At 35.1% G+C, this 15,731-nt stretch overlaps 2 protein-coding genes across 2 annotated transcripts in view; both read left to right on the top strand.

Annotated features, from left to right (window-relative positions):
• The first annotated feature begins 3,333 nt into the window (after window positions 1-3,333).
• On the top strand, window positions 3,334-8,767 carry LOC107714806 (zinc finger protein 239-like). Its single transcript, XM_016520776.1, has 3 exons — window positions 3,334-3,382; window positions 7,452-8,135; window positions 8,466-8,767. Exons 1-3 carry the CDS (start codon window positions 3,334-3,336, stop codon window positions 8,675-8,677), a joined length of 945 nt encoding a protein of 314 aa, XP_016376262.1. The 3' UTR covers window positions 8,678-8,767.
• Window positions 8,768-14,647: 5,880 nt separating this feature from the next.
• LOC107714805 (gastrula zinc finger protein XlCGF8.2DB-like) overlaps window positions 14,648-15,731 on the top strand; it is a 29,017-nt gene continuing 27,933 nt past the window's right edge. The window contains exons 1-2 of the mRNA XM_016520774.1: window positions 14,648-14,709; window positions 14,793-15,064. Coding sequence (XP_016376260.1) covers window positions 14,866-15,064 — 199 coding nt within the window. The 5' untranslated portion in view covers window positions 14,648-14,709; window positions 14,793-14,865. The remainder of the gene's footprint in view (window positions 14,710-14,792; window positions 15,065-15,731) is intronic.

Genomic DNA, 15,731 nt, shown 5'->3' with positions numbered 1-15,731 from the left:
GATATGATTCTTTAGGGTCTTAATGAAAAGTCCATAACATAATTTTGTTAAAATTGCTCATTGATAGTGTAGAAAACACCAGTTGTTTTCCCCTGTCAAAATCAGCTCTGTTTTCAGCACGCGGTTCTAGTCCATGTTGCTTTAAATGCTAATGAGCTCTGCTGACCCCGCCCCTCTCTTCCGTGGGGTGACAAGCCATTCTCATGATACACCCTGTGTTCCATTTGGAAGGGTTCATCCCTATGCCCTAATCCCTTCAAAGGGTTTACCCTCTGGAGTGAGAGCTTTGAAGGGTTGAAGGGTGTAGGGGACCAAACAACTGTTTCTTGAAGTGCCCTTCTGCGTCATAATCACGTGCCCACACGGAGGCGCCATCATCATGCGAAGGATCATGGGAGCCTGTCCATTAGTTGTACCCTTCGAAATCCTTCATTCCGAAGGGCCCTTTGAAGTGGCCAGTTTTGAGCACTTCGGTTTGGAGCGACCCTTCAATATGGCGGCCATGATTGTTTTCACTCCTAAGTGAAATATATATTCCGTTTGGAACGCACCGACAGTGGTGGAACTATGATGTCACTTTGTAGGCAAAAACCCGGAAGCGAGTTTTCATTTTAACACTTCCGGTTCCATCGTCCCAGAGTCAAAGGGTTATTTGAATGGGATTTTGGTTAAATCCCTAAAATAAGGTCCGTGGTTCACACAGGCTCAAAATACTTTCATGCTTTATTCTACGACATAAAACACACCAGTTACACCCCACTCGGGATTTTTTTTAACTGTTACGTTTCTTAAAAAAGACGGTTGCTAACAAGTTGCTAAATGGGACTACAGGCGCTGTCGGAGACATATAACGTCATCACGCTGGACATTTTATCAATTTACAGTATTTCCAGTCATAGTATAATTTGTAATACAATTAATTGTAGAATAACCAATTAATAGTTTCCCGCATTTTATATTGTTGTTCGATGATGATTTTTTCGTCGATGATTCGTATGGAAGATGATCGATTTATCGCTTACTGATGCGGAGACTCTGGGTTCGTACCATAAGGGAAACTCATATTACGATTATTCCATGTAAACACCACATTTACAATTGAATTCTACGTGGAGACACGTTTTTAATTAAAATATTCATATTAATCAAGGATTTATTGACTTTTAATGCACCTTATTTCGAAATGTACAGAAATACGTGCTTTCATATGTCCTTTAGTTATGATTATTTCATTTATTCACTATACTATTTATTATTAATATCTCATTTCAGTTTTAGTTTGGCTCTAGTTTTGTATTTATTCCAGTTTATATGAAAAGGTTAATGTAGGGTCGATTAAAATTCATATACAGAGTAAATCCTTTTCACTGAACACGTTAAAAATAAGTTTGAAAAAGTTGTTGGAAGCATATGGTGGTGACGTTGAAGGTGAGCGACCGCGGTTCTGTAGTTCGTTTATAGCCTGAATTATAGCTTTTAAGTTCTGGCGCGTTTATTTAGGCTTCAAAATTCATCAAAGTTATATTATTTTGTGAAGATTATCTTGATGGACAAAACGTGTAAGTTTCATGAACTATGGTTGAACACAGAGCTTATTTTTTGCGATAATGCAAAAGCCTATGGAAAAATCCTATAGGCTTTTTGTCGAGGGAACCAGTGTCATGCTAACAGCCAATCCGCCTACAAAGTGACGTCATAGTTCCCCCACTCTATAAAAGGAAATTAATTGGCGGATGAATGTGCTAAGGAAGCCACAAGAAAATCAGATATAGACATGAAAGTAAATTATAGTAAGACTGAGATTAAGTTTTTAATTAAACAACATGTGAAAAATAGATGGCAGAAACAATGGGAAGAAGAAAGAACAGAAAGATGGCTTTATAACATCCAAAGAAATGTTGGTAAAGGTAGAATAACAAGGAAAAATAGAAAGGAAGAATCAATTATAGCACTTAACAGCACCATGAATAAAATAGGGAAACATCAGACAGGAAAATGTGAACATTGTAATCAAGAGAAATCTGTGGAACACGTTATAATGAAATGTCCAAAGTATAATAGTGAAAGGAGAATACTGGTTTTTAATTTGAAAAGAATTAAGATGAAGTTTGACTTAACAGACATATTGCAAAGGAGCTCATATGATGTATTGATTTTAAATGTTATATCTGGAAATTACTGATTTAGATAAAAGAATATAGGTGTTTAGGGGGTCTTAGGAAAAGGGTTTTGCAATCTTAGTCCACATTCCTAACCAGCAGGTGGCGGTAATGCACCTTGAAGTTGTATGCCAACCGCCATTAAACACCAAGAAGAAGAAGAAGAAAAGAAGAGACGCGCTCCGAACTGCTGTTTTAAAACAAAAGATTTGAGACGTTTTCAAAGCATCTCGAATCATTTACAAGTGAAAACATGCATTCGGAGCAGGAGTAAGAACAGAAACCTAGATCGAGTTTATTGAAGATTACAGTGAGAACACGAGTGATCCAGAACCCTTCAAGAGTGAAGCATTAAGATACTGAAGAAGAAAGAGGTTGGTGTTTATTCTTAATTCTTCATGAACAATGTTGTGAAACATAAAGCATTAAAAATTTGGTTTGTGGTACTCTTTCCGTTTAAAGAACATTACAATCACTTTCAGTTAAACTATAACGTGTTAATTTATTTATTACTATGAATGTAGTTTTTTAGAAAACCAAACTATTTTTAGATGTTATGTGCTCTAATGTAGTTATGTACCTGTAGCTAATTTTCATTTATTTATTTTTTCATTCTTACTGCTCTCTATATTTGGAAGAATTTAGAATATATTCTTTTATATTTATTTATACAGATACCTTGTATGTACGGGGGCAAAATGAAAAAAAATATATGGATAGAAATGTGAACAATAGAAAGAAGAAATGCATAGAATGTGTGAATTACCACATATGAGATTGCAGTGTTACAGAATGAGCATTTTAAATTGATGTGCTCTTTGTGTCGATGCTGTTACTTTTACTATAGTAATATAGTGATTTACAAAGAGACAACACTGTATATTTATAAGGCTCTGGTCTCTTCAGATATAGAATTTGGAGGACATCTGCTTCACATACATAAATGCTTAAATGTGTAAGTTAGTTAAAAATCAAATAAGTTAACTGATTTATTGATGATTTTGGCAAATCTGCTTCACGTACAGAAATTCATGTTCAGTTTCATCACACATTCAGCAATTCACCAATATATGCTGTAATATTCCCATCAGTTTACAAGTGAAGACGAGCATCAAATCATCAGGAAGAGCTGAAATCTGCAAACACTGAGTTTATTAAAGAGGACAGAGAGAAGATGAGAGATCCAGAACCCTGCAGAATCAAACACACTGAAGAACAAACAGGTTGGTGATTATTCTTCATTCTTCATTAATAATGCTGACAGTTATAAAACTTCAGGCAGATTTAGATTTTGTTTGTTGTAATAGGAACAATCTCTAGAGCTGTTCAATAATATAGATCAGTGGTTCTCAAACTTTTTACAGTCGCGTACCCCTGCAGGCATTTATCCTTCCGCATACCCCCTCTCTCAAACTAGTCACAACATATTTAAAAAAAAAAGACGAGCTCATACCTTTGTAAAATAACTCCCTTTTATCAAACACATCATTTGAATGCAACATGGCTGCAATATAACAAAGAGTGAAAAATTTAAGGGGGTCTGAATACTTTCCGTACCCACTGTATATATATTAAATAAATTCCCATTTAATGAGATGGGTGTGCTTGCTTGATATGATAACTGCGATGTTTGGCTGTGTTGGAGAGAGTCTCTGTGGAGAGAGAATCGGTCTGTGTCAATATTGTTCTTAAGTGTAAATGTATTGTAAGTGTTGAGAACACAAAGGTACATAGTCACGAAGGGCATCAAGTTTTAAAAGCGTGATTTGCAGTAAGGGTACAAATCTTTGCGAGGCAGCTGCCACAAAACCTGCCACCTGGAGGCAGCTCCCAATCTGAGATGCATGTAAGCAAACAGACAATGTAACCCCGGTCTTCTTCTATTCTTTTTTTTTTACCACTCTGGCATCTTGCACAATATAATATAACCCACCGTTTTTTGTTTTTTTTACCAGCAGTAGCCACAACGGTACCCATTAACCACACGCTTTTCAACTGCCTAAAGACAGGACACTCCAATTGATGCACTTGTTAAAATTGACAATGCGACCCTCCTCTTCTTTCTATACACTTTTAAGCTTACCTATTTGCCACCTTACCTTAAATATTTTTCCTCTCTTTTATTCCATAATGGAGTGCGCGTCCCATGTAAAAGTTGCGCATGCCTCAACATTACTCACTTCACTCCGATTAATGCATGTGAGCAAACCGTGCAATTCTACATTTATCTACCTATTGGCAACATTACCTTATATTTTATCCCTCGCTTGTAATTCGTAACGGAGCACACGTCCCATGGCATCTAAGCGTTGAGATTGCCACAGCATCTCTCACTGGTTACACTCCGACCCAGTTCTGGTCCCCAGAACGTTCCCAGTTGGATAGCCAGGAACGTTTTCGTAACGTAAATAGAATGTTCCCTTTAGGTTAGGGGACTGCGAACGTTCTCTGTAGGTTCCGGAAACATTCTCCTAACCTGTTTAATCCGATACCACTGCTGCACCTTCGCGTCTCGTGGAGGAGTGAGCGGCATGGAAGACGGACGGATATGTCCCTCAATAATCAGTACCTAAACCATGTCTTGTTTTAAACTATTGTTTAATCATTAAAGATAATCAGAGCACATTTAACCATCATAAGGAGCATTAAATGAGATTGAATTATCCGTTCTTTATTATAACTACCATGTACAATATAATAACCCAGATTTTACACCTCTTAAGCACCAAATAACAATGACTTCAAAAAAATATTGGGTTTTAAACATTTTAAATTAAAAAATTTAAGGAATTTTATTTTTCCAGACATTAAACATGAATAACATTTATTTGACTTTAAGTAGGATAACATTACATTAATTTCTTACCACTGAATTAACGATGGTGTGCTTCTCTCTTTTGGTCAGTAAAAAAAAAAAAAAAACCTCTCGGTTAACATGTTAACACGTGTCAAATCTCTCTGAAACCACAATAATTACTCGCGTATATATTAATTATAAGTATTTATTCACTAAAAAGATCAATAAACGAATGCTAGTCAGTCAGTAAAACTAAATGGCCGTTAAATTTGTAAATATGTGTGTGCGCGGCTTTATGTGGAAGACAGGAGAAAAGCGCGTGCAGATCAGAGGCGCGCAGTAAAGAAAGATAAACAAACCCCCTGTTTATGATATGCTTTTCAGACACTTAACCTTGGCTTAATTTCAGCTATAAAGTTGGAATTATATTATCATTATAATGTGATTTGACTACTTTGATGTCTACACTTTATTTAAAGCTTATTTCAGACATACATTCTGCAAAAATAGTTTATGATTTAAAAAAATACACATTTAACCTACAGCATTAGAATAATCAGAAACATCTGCAAAGTTTTAATTAGTTTACATGGTTATGACAACTAAAGATAACCTACTGGGAACGTTCTCTTTAGGTTATAAAATTAAACCTAAAAATAACCTGCAGGGAACGTTCCTAGAACGTTCTTATTTGGTTCCCCAAAAAATAACCAAATGGGAACTTTAGGGGAAGTTGTTGGGGTGAGCAGCAGGTGCACTTTTTGACCACAAAATACGGCACTACCATTTTTTTTTTTTAGAGATGCACCGATTGACCAGCCAGTGATCGCAATCGGCCGATTTTTCGGCAATCTCACATCTTGCCGATTCTGAGCCGATCCTTTTATTGCCAGTGGCACCAGCAATCACGTCACAGCCACGCGCACACTCACAGTCGCGTGTCAACCTGTTTTAATACAGTCTATGGTGTAAACATGTCGTTTCGTGTGAGAATGATTCTAATTTTAATTGCATTCAGTGTAAACGGCGACTGATAATGTATTTATGTCGTGCCAGATGAGGCTTGCACAGCCTGAGTGAGTGAGTGAGTGTGTGAGAGAGACAGCACCCACAAAGTAACTGCGGTAGAAAAACAAAGCTATTTACAAAATATGATTTAGTTAAGCAATATTATACAGCCATGATGTTTCCCCGAATATCAATATCAACACGATTGCGATGTGACACTGATTTTATACAATATATTTCAATAAACAAGAAGTTAAAATTAAGTGACTTAGATTTTAGACAAAATATTGACTGTTTTTGCTCAATTTCGCTGACGAAAATAGTTACGATCAAAGCCACCGCAGAACTGTTGTGTGTCTCCGAGCAACACAGCGGTTTCGTTACTGAATGAATCCACGTTTTTGAACGAATCGAGTGAGTCAATGATTCAGTGGCCCATTCATAAGGACAGTCACTTGCCTCGTTTCTGAATGAATCAGCCGTTTGAATGAATCGGTTGAATGAATGAATAAATGACTCACTTGCCATGTGAGTCATGACTCACTTACCTCACTTATGCACCATTTGCCGCCACCTACTGGTGGTTTAGTCATATTTAAAATTATCATTGCCTTTTTTCAACATTTATTTGTATGTTTAAAAAAATATGTAAAACATTAATCTTATAAAATTATTTACGCATTTGAAATTTTGCAGTGTAAATGCATTTATGGCACCTCATCCTCATCAAACTGTCTTTGTAAATGCATCTAATGCCACTTCAGATGCAGCTTCTGTTTGCTCAGCAGTGGAAAGATACAGTTTGTTAATACTAATTTCATTTGAATGGTAACAACTCTACTGTTTCTTATTATTCTAACTGAATTAATTGAAACGAAGTAAGAATTTGATGTGAAAGATGACACATTTAATAAGGTTGGGGGGGAAAATGACCATTTATAAACATAGTGGGAAATGACATCTGTTTTGTTACATACAGCAACTCATTTTAAGTGAACTATTTCTTCCTCTTTCCAGTCACAGATCACTTTATTTTGAGAGTTGTTTAAGTGAGAGAAAATCTGTAACTTAGATTTTCCTGTGAGAAACACATGCTCAGTTGAATGTTATTTAAGAATGCGATATAATTTTGTTCACGTACCCCCTCCGTCACTTTGTTGTACCCCAGTTTGAAAATCACTGATTTAGATGAAGTTGCAAATAATAGGAGACACTTTTTCAACAAAATACGTTAGATAATTGTGTAGTTGATCAAACAAATGTATTAGTTCTCCCTATAGAAACATGGGATTTGTGCCTATAATGTTTTAAAAATAGTAATTTTAAGATCAATGTACCTCATTAATTGAAAGTTTGAGGCGTATAGTTTATAAAAATACATCAGAATTACCTACAGTTTGTATAGCAAAACTACTTGACATCAGGTTTCACTTCATTTTTCTTTTTACGAGTTACTGAAAATTAATTTTTTTTTAACTTTATTTCAGAGCTGATTGAAGAAAAAGAGAAGAATGAAGAATTGAGTGAAGTTGAAGAGAAAAATCACTTCAAAACTGAAGAAAAACTTTTGAGTTGCTCTCAAACCAAACAGAAAGATTTAAAGAAAAGAAGAGCCAAGAAATATTTCACCTGCACCCAGTGTGGAAAGAATTTCACACGCAAAAATGGTCTTGATGTTCACATGAGAGTTCATACTGCAGTGAAACTGCACAAATGTTCACACTGCGACAAGAGATTCAGTCGGTCAGGAATCCTGAAAACACATGAGAGGATCCACAGCAGAGAGAAACCGTTCACTTGTGATCAATGTGGTCAAATGTTTGTTTGTGCTTTAGTCCTGAAGAAGCACCAGAAAGTTCATACAAAGGAGAAGCCACGTTCAAGTGATTTGTGTGGAAAGAGTTTTTCATGTCTAAAAAAAAATAAAAAACATCAGAAAATGCATACTGGTGTGAGAGAGTACTTGTGCTTTGAGTGTGAAAAAACTTTTACTTCAGCAAGCAGTTTAAAACTGCATGAGAGGATTCACTCTGGAGAAAAACCTTACAAGTGTTCACACTGTGACAAGAGATTCAGTCATTCAGGAGACCTAAAAACGCATGAAAGGATCCACACTGGAGAAACACCGCACACATGTGATCAGTGCGGGAAGAGTTTCACAATAAAAGGAAGCCTTACGGTACATATGAGAGTTCATACAGGAGAGAAACCGTTCGCTTGTGATCAATGTGGGAAGAGTTTTACACGATCATCAAGCCTTAACGTACACATGAACATCCACACTGAAGAGAAACTGTACACGTGTGATCAATGCGGCAAAACATTTATGTGGGCTTCAGTACTGAAGAAACACTTGAAAGTTCATACAAAGGAGAAGCCACATTCATGTCATTTGTGTGGAAAGAGTTTTTCACGTCTACAGTATTTGAAAGTACATCAGAAAACACATACTGGTGTGAAAGAGTACATGTGCTTTGAGTGTGAAAAAACTTTTACTTCAGCGAGCAGTTTAAAACTGCATGAGAGGATTCACACTGGAGAGAAACCTTATAAGTGTTCACACTGTGACAAGAGATTCAGTTGGTCAGGAGTCCTGAAAATACATGAGAGGATCCACACTGGAGAGAAACCGTATCACTGCACTACATGTGGGAATCGTTTCAATAATTCATCTGCTTTACACAGACATACAAAAAACAATCACAGTAAGTAGATCATCTTCAGATCCAGCAATTGCAGGTCTGATGTTGCGTCATCAAATGCGACACAATATTGCATCAAGCAATAAAATATAGTCTGGATAAATCTGTCCTAACCAGACATTAAAAGTGACATGACAAAGAAACGTATAAAGTTTCACAATGAATAAAGTTTATCTTCATCTTCAAAACCTGCAGATTCAACTGTGAGATTTAATCAACTCGATGGAGTTCCTCCCCAAAGAACAATGTCAAAAAGATGTATTATTGTCTATCATTTTGCTTCATGATATAAATGATTTAATTGTGCTTATGAGATTCATATTATGTTCAATTGTCTTATAATGCATATGTATCACTTGTAGTTTGCTTACTCTTTTATCAAGGGAAAGTAGAAGCTTTTTACAAACTGTTCTTGTTCAGGAAGCTGATTTAACCTTTTTCTTCACTGTTGTTTTTTAAAGGACTAGTTGTTCTTCCACATATGATGTATTCAGAAAACGCAGATGCAAGAAATACTGTCATGTAGCTTTGCAACTGATCGTTATTTGCTTCTCTTGTAAGAAAGGATGGGTATCTGAACCTGGTATTAAACAAGCCTTCGGACTAAAATATGATGTGTCTTGAGGACTTTATGGCCGTTGTGTGCATGTGTCTGTTAAGTTCACATGACCGTAGTAATCCATTATTATAAGTTTCCACCACTAATCTATAATAGAGAACTGGATTGCTCATGACATCATAGAAGTGAAGCCGCCATATTGCTATTTATTAATATTTCCATATGTACAGGTGCATCTCAATAAATTAGAATGTCATGGAAAAGTTCATTTATTTCAAATCATCACAATTAAAAGAACCAAAGACTTAAACTACTTCAGTCTGTGTGCATTGAATTTATTTAATACACTAGTTTCACAATTTGAGTTGAATTACTGAAATAAATGAACTTTTCCACGACATTCTAATTTATTGAGATGCACCTGTACATTCTGTTGAATTAATAGGAAATTGTACGATTTTAATGAGAAAACCACCTAACAAGTCAGTGTTCTTATATCTTAAGTATTCCTGTACATTCTTACAACACAAACATCCTAAGCATGTAAATTTGGTTATCTGTTTAATATTGGGAATTTCCCTTGTGTATTCAAAAGTTATGTATTATATTCATAACAGTAGTGAACATCATATGGACAAGATCCTAAACATATGTATTACAAATGACAAAGTGCACATTGGGAAATCTGAATAAAGTTTTATGCTGACCGCATAAGCACATTTCATTACACCAAATACACAAAATAATGTTCTTTTTAGCAGCATCATATGACCCCTTTAACAAAATGTTTTACACAACACTTCCCATCATGAAAACCTGTACGTGTGGTGCAAAATCTGGAAACCCTCACTCAATATCTGCAAACGTGTGGCCTGAAATCATGAAACCTGAATAACTATAACCACTATACAATATGTATAGTGTGAAATAATTGCCACTGCGGATTGGTCTCTTTCTTGTCTGTTGTCTGGCTGACAGCTTCTCTGTAGCTGGCCAAGAACACTGTTTATTGAAACTCATTTCCACCACTGAATTAAATATTTAAAAAGGTAATTGCATCTTTTTATGTTACAGTTCTGACTTTTTCTCAGAATTTTGTGATATAATTTCGTAATTGCATGTTATAAAGTCATTATTGAGAGATATAAACATGCAATTGTGAGAAAAAAAATAGAATTGCAAGAAAAGTCAGAATTGTGCAATATAAACTCACAACTGCAAGAAAAAAAGTCAGTTATGAGATATGAATTCGCAATTGTGAGAAAAACGTCAGGATTGCGAAATATGAATTCTCCAATGCGAGAAAAAACAACTCTGAATGGTGAGATGTAAACTTGTAATTGAATTTCGGAATAGAATGCATAAGCAATGGAAAAACTTTGGCCCAACGGTGGAAGAGCAGCTGATGTTACAGTGAAAGACTTGAGATACTCACCAATGACAATCACATTAAATGTCTTTGTCGTAGTCTTTTCTCTAGAGATGGTGAGTTTACATTGTCCCGAGTGTCTGATTCTGATGTTTGTGACGGTGAGAGATACAGTCTTTTGATCCACCTGCAATCTGCCACTGAATCCAGCATCATCGGTGACAAAAAATGAGGTCAAGTGATGCTTTCTCTTTAGGAGAGAGTCTTTAGGTCCGAACATCCACAATATTGTATCATCGTTCAGTAGTTCAGAAAGGTTAGTGTGTAGAGTGACAGAATCTCCCTCCATCACTAACACTGACTCAGATTCATCTGTCTCTGTACCAGACACACCTGGAGAACAAGCACAAAAGTTTTACTGATACCACACTAACTTCAGCAAACACATTCACCTGAAATCACTGTGTAGCTGCTGAAAAGACAAACAGACATGGAATTACTCTTCAGATTGTGAAGAGAAAAACGGAGAAAATTAAGATCATACACAACAGAGCTAAGCAACGAAACAAGATAAATGTATTTAAGAAGCAACACTGTTTAAATGATTAAGGGATAGTTCACCCAAAAATGGAAATTCTGTCATTTGGTTCCCTTTGACTCCCACAGTATATATATATTTTTTTTTTTCATACTATGAAAGTCAAAGGTGCCCAGAAACTGTACAACAGCACAGAAAAAAAAGAAAAAAACTCTTAGGTTTAGAACAACTTGAGGACATAATTTTTATTTTATCCTTAAATTATTTGTTTTCATAGATTGTAACTTGAAAATAAATATTTTGTCTCACTGCATTGTCAGAGTTTTCAGACTTTTTCATCTTATATATTCATCTTATCTTCATGATATTCATCACTGTCATTCTGTTGCACTGTGGAAGCTTCTGTCACGAAAACAAATTCCTCGTATGTGTAAACATACCTGGCAATAAAGCTCATTCTGATTCTGATTCTGATTATAGTATACAGAAGTGAAACAATAAACTAAAACAACAACAACATCAACAACACCAACAAAACATTATCTGAAACCAATTGTGCGGTTGCATTACCTGCTCATGACTGTTAAAAGTTAGTAATCTTTTTTTTTTTTCTTCAAGACTGGTCAGAACTTTTTCATGTTACTTACATAAAGTGGTAGACTGGTTTAATTTGAGTTGGAACATTTATCAAGCTGGTAAAACTAGTTCTTAAGACAGTCTTAACCAGGCACGTGCACACATAGACATCAATGGGGGCTTGAGCACCTGCCCCTTTTCTTTCTCGAGAGAAGGTGCCCTTTTTTTCTGGGGAGTTTTTTTAATTTTTTTAATAAATGAATATATGTATATGCGTGTGCGTGCGTGTGTGTTTCTGTTTGCGCACAGCTTTCCCTGTCAAACAAATAAAAATCAAAATATCAGGTAGGGTCAGGAAATATTGAGACTCTGTCGCGTTCCGATGCCTTTCACCCCTCCGCGTCTCCGCAGCACAGCAGTGTAGCACACATTGATTGGCGCATCACAGTCACAGACATGCAGAGAGCCGCAGAAGTGAAGCCCTCCCTCCCTTTCCAGTTGTGTTTGTCTTGGTGTGGAGGTGAGTGGTGATGAACAAAAGACTAAGCTACCTGTGCCTCGAATTTACAGCTAATTATCCAAAAGACAAAAGGCAAATATAGTTAATTTGTCTTGCTAACATTCATGACTCATGAGAGAGCTACAGTACCATGTAAGTTAGCTAAAGTTTAGCTAAAGCAATAGGAATTCTAGTAGGTTAGACCAGTGCACGTTCTTTCACTGCATGATTCAGTTTATTAAAATGCTTTTAGAATGATCACAAAATTCAAGATAAGGGGGCAGAAATGTTTATATAATTTCATATAGTTAATCAGTATCACGTGAAGATTGACGTTTTTTCCACCAAAATGCAGCATGATTACAAATGTGATATTGATTTTATACAGCAGTTCAATAAACAAGAATTTTATATTAACTTATCCATTGTTGTGTTGTACAAGTAACATAATAAAGTCTGAATTTGCCCCCCTCTTTCAAATTCAGGTGTGCCTGATCTCGCAGAATAGAGACCACTAGTGGACATATTGCCTCTCTTCAATTAAATATCCATAACTTTAAAAAGTTTTAAAAAATGATACAAAGAAAATTCTTTTTTCCCTTATTTACTGGCACCTAGTGGAATCAAACGAAACTTTCTGCAGGGACATGGACCAAACAGATCTTAAATAACAAACTTTCAAATAAAAACTTAATTAAAAAAAAAATCAAAATTATATTTTTTATTTGTGTTTATCATAAAATTATGAAAAAATACAATAAAAATATTAATTATTCCACCCGTGTGTTAAAATTTAGGATGTTTTCTATAAAATTAGACATTTTTTTGATCAATTTACTCCAATGTGTGGGATTTAAATCCAGGTTATTTTAAATCCAGGTATGCCAAAAATCTGTAAAAAAAAAAAATTTCAAAAATATGCTGCAGAGCTGAAGTGGTTTTAAAGAAAGGGGAAATCCAAAGACCGTTTATTTATTTGTGTTACAATGTGGGTAAAACATTTTCCTTATTCATATTGTTAATACAATTTCAAAGTTTAATATGTGAATTTGTCATTGTACTGTTTTATTGTATAGCCTTTTTTATTATTATTATTAATAATAAGCCACAAACTAAGCATTCGTTTGAAGTAAGGGGAAAATCCAAAAACCTTTTATTTATTTGTTACAACATGGGTATGTCTTATTCGTTCTGTTAATAAAAGTTTTATGTTTAATATAAGCTACTTTTTCATTGTAGTATTGCTGATGTTGTGTGCAGGATTTATTTTTTTTTGTTCATTAAGAGTAATACTGAATCACATTAATTTTGTCCTTAAGCATTAATTTTGTTCCAAGAATAGGAAAGATCTAACGTTAAAGATCAAGATAAGCGCTGCAGATGCGAGATTGGTTGCTGCTGAGATAAATAGACACTCTCGATCTTTCTCTGCTGTATCTTTGCAATGGCTGTAGAAATGGTCGTTAATTCTTGATTTGGGTACTGCACAGACATGTTACAGGTAAATAATATGATTAAAAAGTCATGGCAACAAATGACTTCCTAAGTCAGTTTAAGTTGAAACGACTTTCACAATCAGTTTGATTCAACTTATTCATGTTTTACTGTTGCTTATTGTCATTGTAGGCTTAGGCTACTTTTTCTATTAATTTTATTGTATATACAAATTAATAAAAGGAGTTTTATTTATTTTTTTGTTACAAAATTTTCCCTCATTTTTTCTTGGGCTACACGCCTCAGCACCCCTACTTCCCGTGGTAATGGATTTGAGTCACCTTTAAAATTAAGAAATGGGTTTGTGTACCTTAGAAAAAAAAACCACCATGTGTAGATAAATAGTGATTAAAAAAAAAAAAAAAAAAAAAGATAAATATTAATTTTTTGACCATGAAACCAACAATTTCTTTAAAATAAACACCTGCTTGAGGGGAAAATGAATGAATTTGTTGACATATTTTGAAACATGCTTTCCTAAAAGACATAAGAGTTGGTAACAGTACTGAGAAAAATACATCCATCTTCCACTTAAAAACCATGCAAAAATTTAAATAAAGTTACCTGAGATTGACCAGTACAGATTTTGAATAGTTAAATATGTGTATTACTAGATTCAATCTTAACAAAATAAATAAATAGAAAAAATAGCATCCGTTCGGTGGAATGGCCCTTAACCATTTTGACTTCTCTCGTTTTTCTCCTCTAATCCTCACTCACGAAGACTGTTGGTGTTGATCGAATACCATGCGAGTCTATAATTTATGTTCTTTTCATTTATTTGTGCAGATCGGCTTTTTTAAAAGGAAAACAAATCAGTGCACCTTATAGACGCACTAAGTCATTTCCCCGTATTATTTTCCTCCTCTCTCCGCTTCACACTCCAGTCCAGCGGGTGGCGCTAAAACACATACGTTTGTTTGCCAAACACCATTAAACCTCAGAGGAAGAAGATTAGTTTCACTGCGCTCTCTGTTGTTTTGTCGTGATGCTGACTTTATAAAAACGGTTAGAAATGTTGTTTCTGTAAATAGAAAAATACAGTTTTTTAATCAGGTCAGTAAATACCTTTAATATTCTCATCCTCATAGTCGTGTCTAAGTTTTGAAGCAAGCAGGAATATCTGGAGGAGTAACAGCTGAACTGAGATCTGCGGCTGTGAAGATGGCGTTTGTTAAAGAGGAGAGTGAGGAGAACACAAGTGAACCAGAACCCTGGAGAATAAAACACGAGGAACCAGAACCCTGGAGAATAAAACACGAGGAACCAGAAACCTGGAGAATAAAACACGAGGACCCAGAACCCATGAGAATAACACACGAGGAACCAGAAACCTGGAGAATAAAACACGAGCAACAAGGAGGTTTGTGTTTATTCTTCATCTTTAATGACTGTTTGTGGTACATTAGGCTTACAACGCTTTAAAGTGTATCCACAGCAGTGTTGGACAGTAGTTACTAGTAACTTAGTTACTGTAATAATAATATTACTTTTTGCAGTAACTAGTAGTGTAACTAATTACTAAGATTTCATATTTAATAATTTATTAAATATTAAATTACTACATTTAATAATATTACAGTTACCCTCCATAAAACAGTTTAGTTACTTTTGATGCCTTAACCCCGCTGATTTAAAATCTAACAATCAAATAATTTCATAATCATAATTTTCACGACTCGCGCATGCACTGTTGCCAGAAAGTAATAAGTAACAATATTACTTTTGAAAGGAGTAACTAGTAATGAGTTATATATTACGTTCTTTGAGAAACTAGACCAACACTGGTCCACAGATCTAGGGCTGTACAATTAATCGAAATTAAATCACAAAGGCAATAAATCGCAATTAGGCAGAAGCTGCGATTGTCTCTCTCGTATAATTTTCATCATAATAAAGTATATCTATAATGAAATGCTAATCGACATAGCCTTTATCACTGCTTAGAATACAATGAAATATTGTGTGCCTTAATTATTCTGTTTAAGAAGCCACATCTTACAGAAGGATTTATTTCAAACACTCGACTG

The sequence above is a fragment of the Sinocyclocheilus rhinocerous genome, unplaced genomic scaffold (assembly GCF_001515625.1).
Source record: "Sinocyclocheilus rhinocerous isolate Xijiao unplaced genomic scaffold, SAMN03320098_v1.1 scaffold2224, whole genome shotgun sequence".
Taxonomy (NCBI): domain Eukaryota; kingdom Metazoa; phylum Chordata; class Actinopteri; order Cypriniformes; family Cyprinidae; genus Sinocyclocheilus; species Sinocyclocheilus rhinocerous.
The sequence above is the reverse complement of the archived record's forward strand: the minus strand, read 5'-3'. Positions and strand labels throughout refer to the sequence as shown.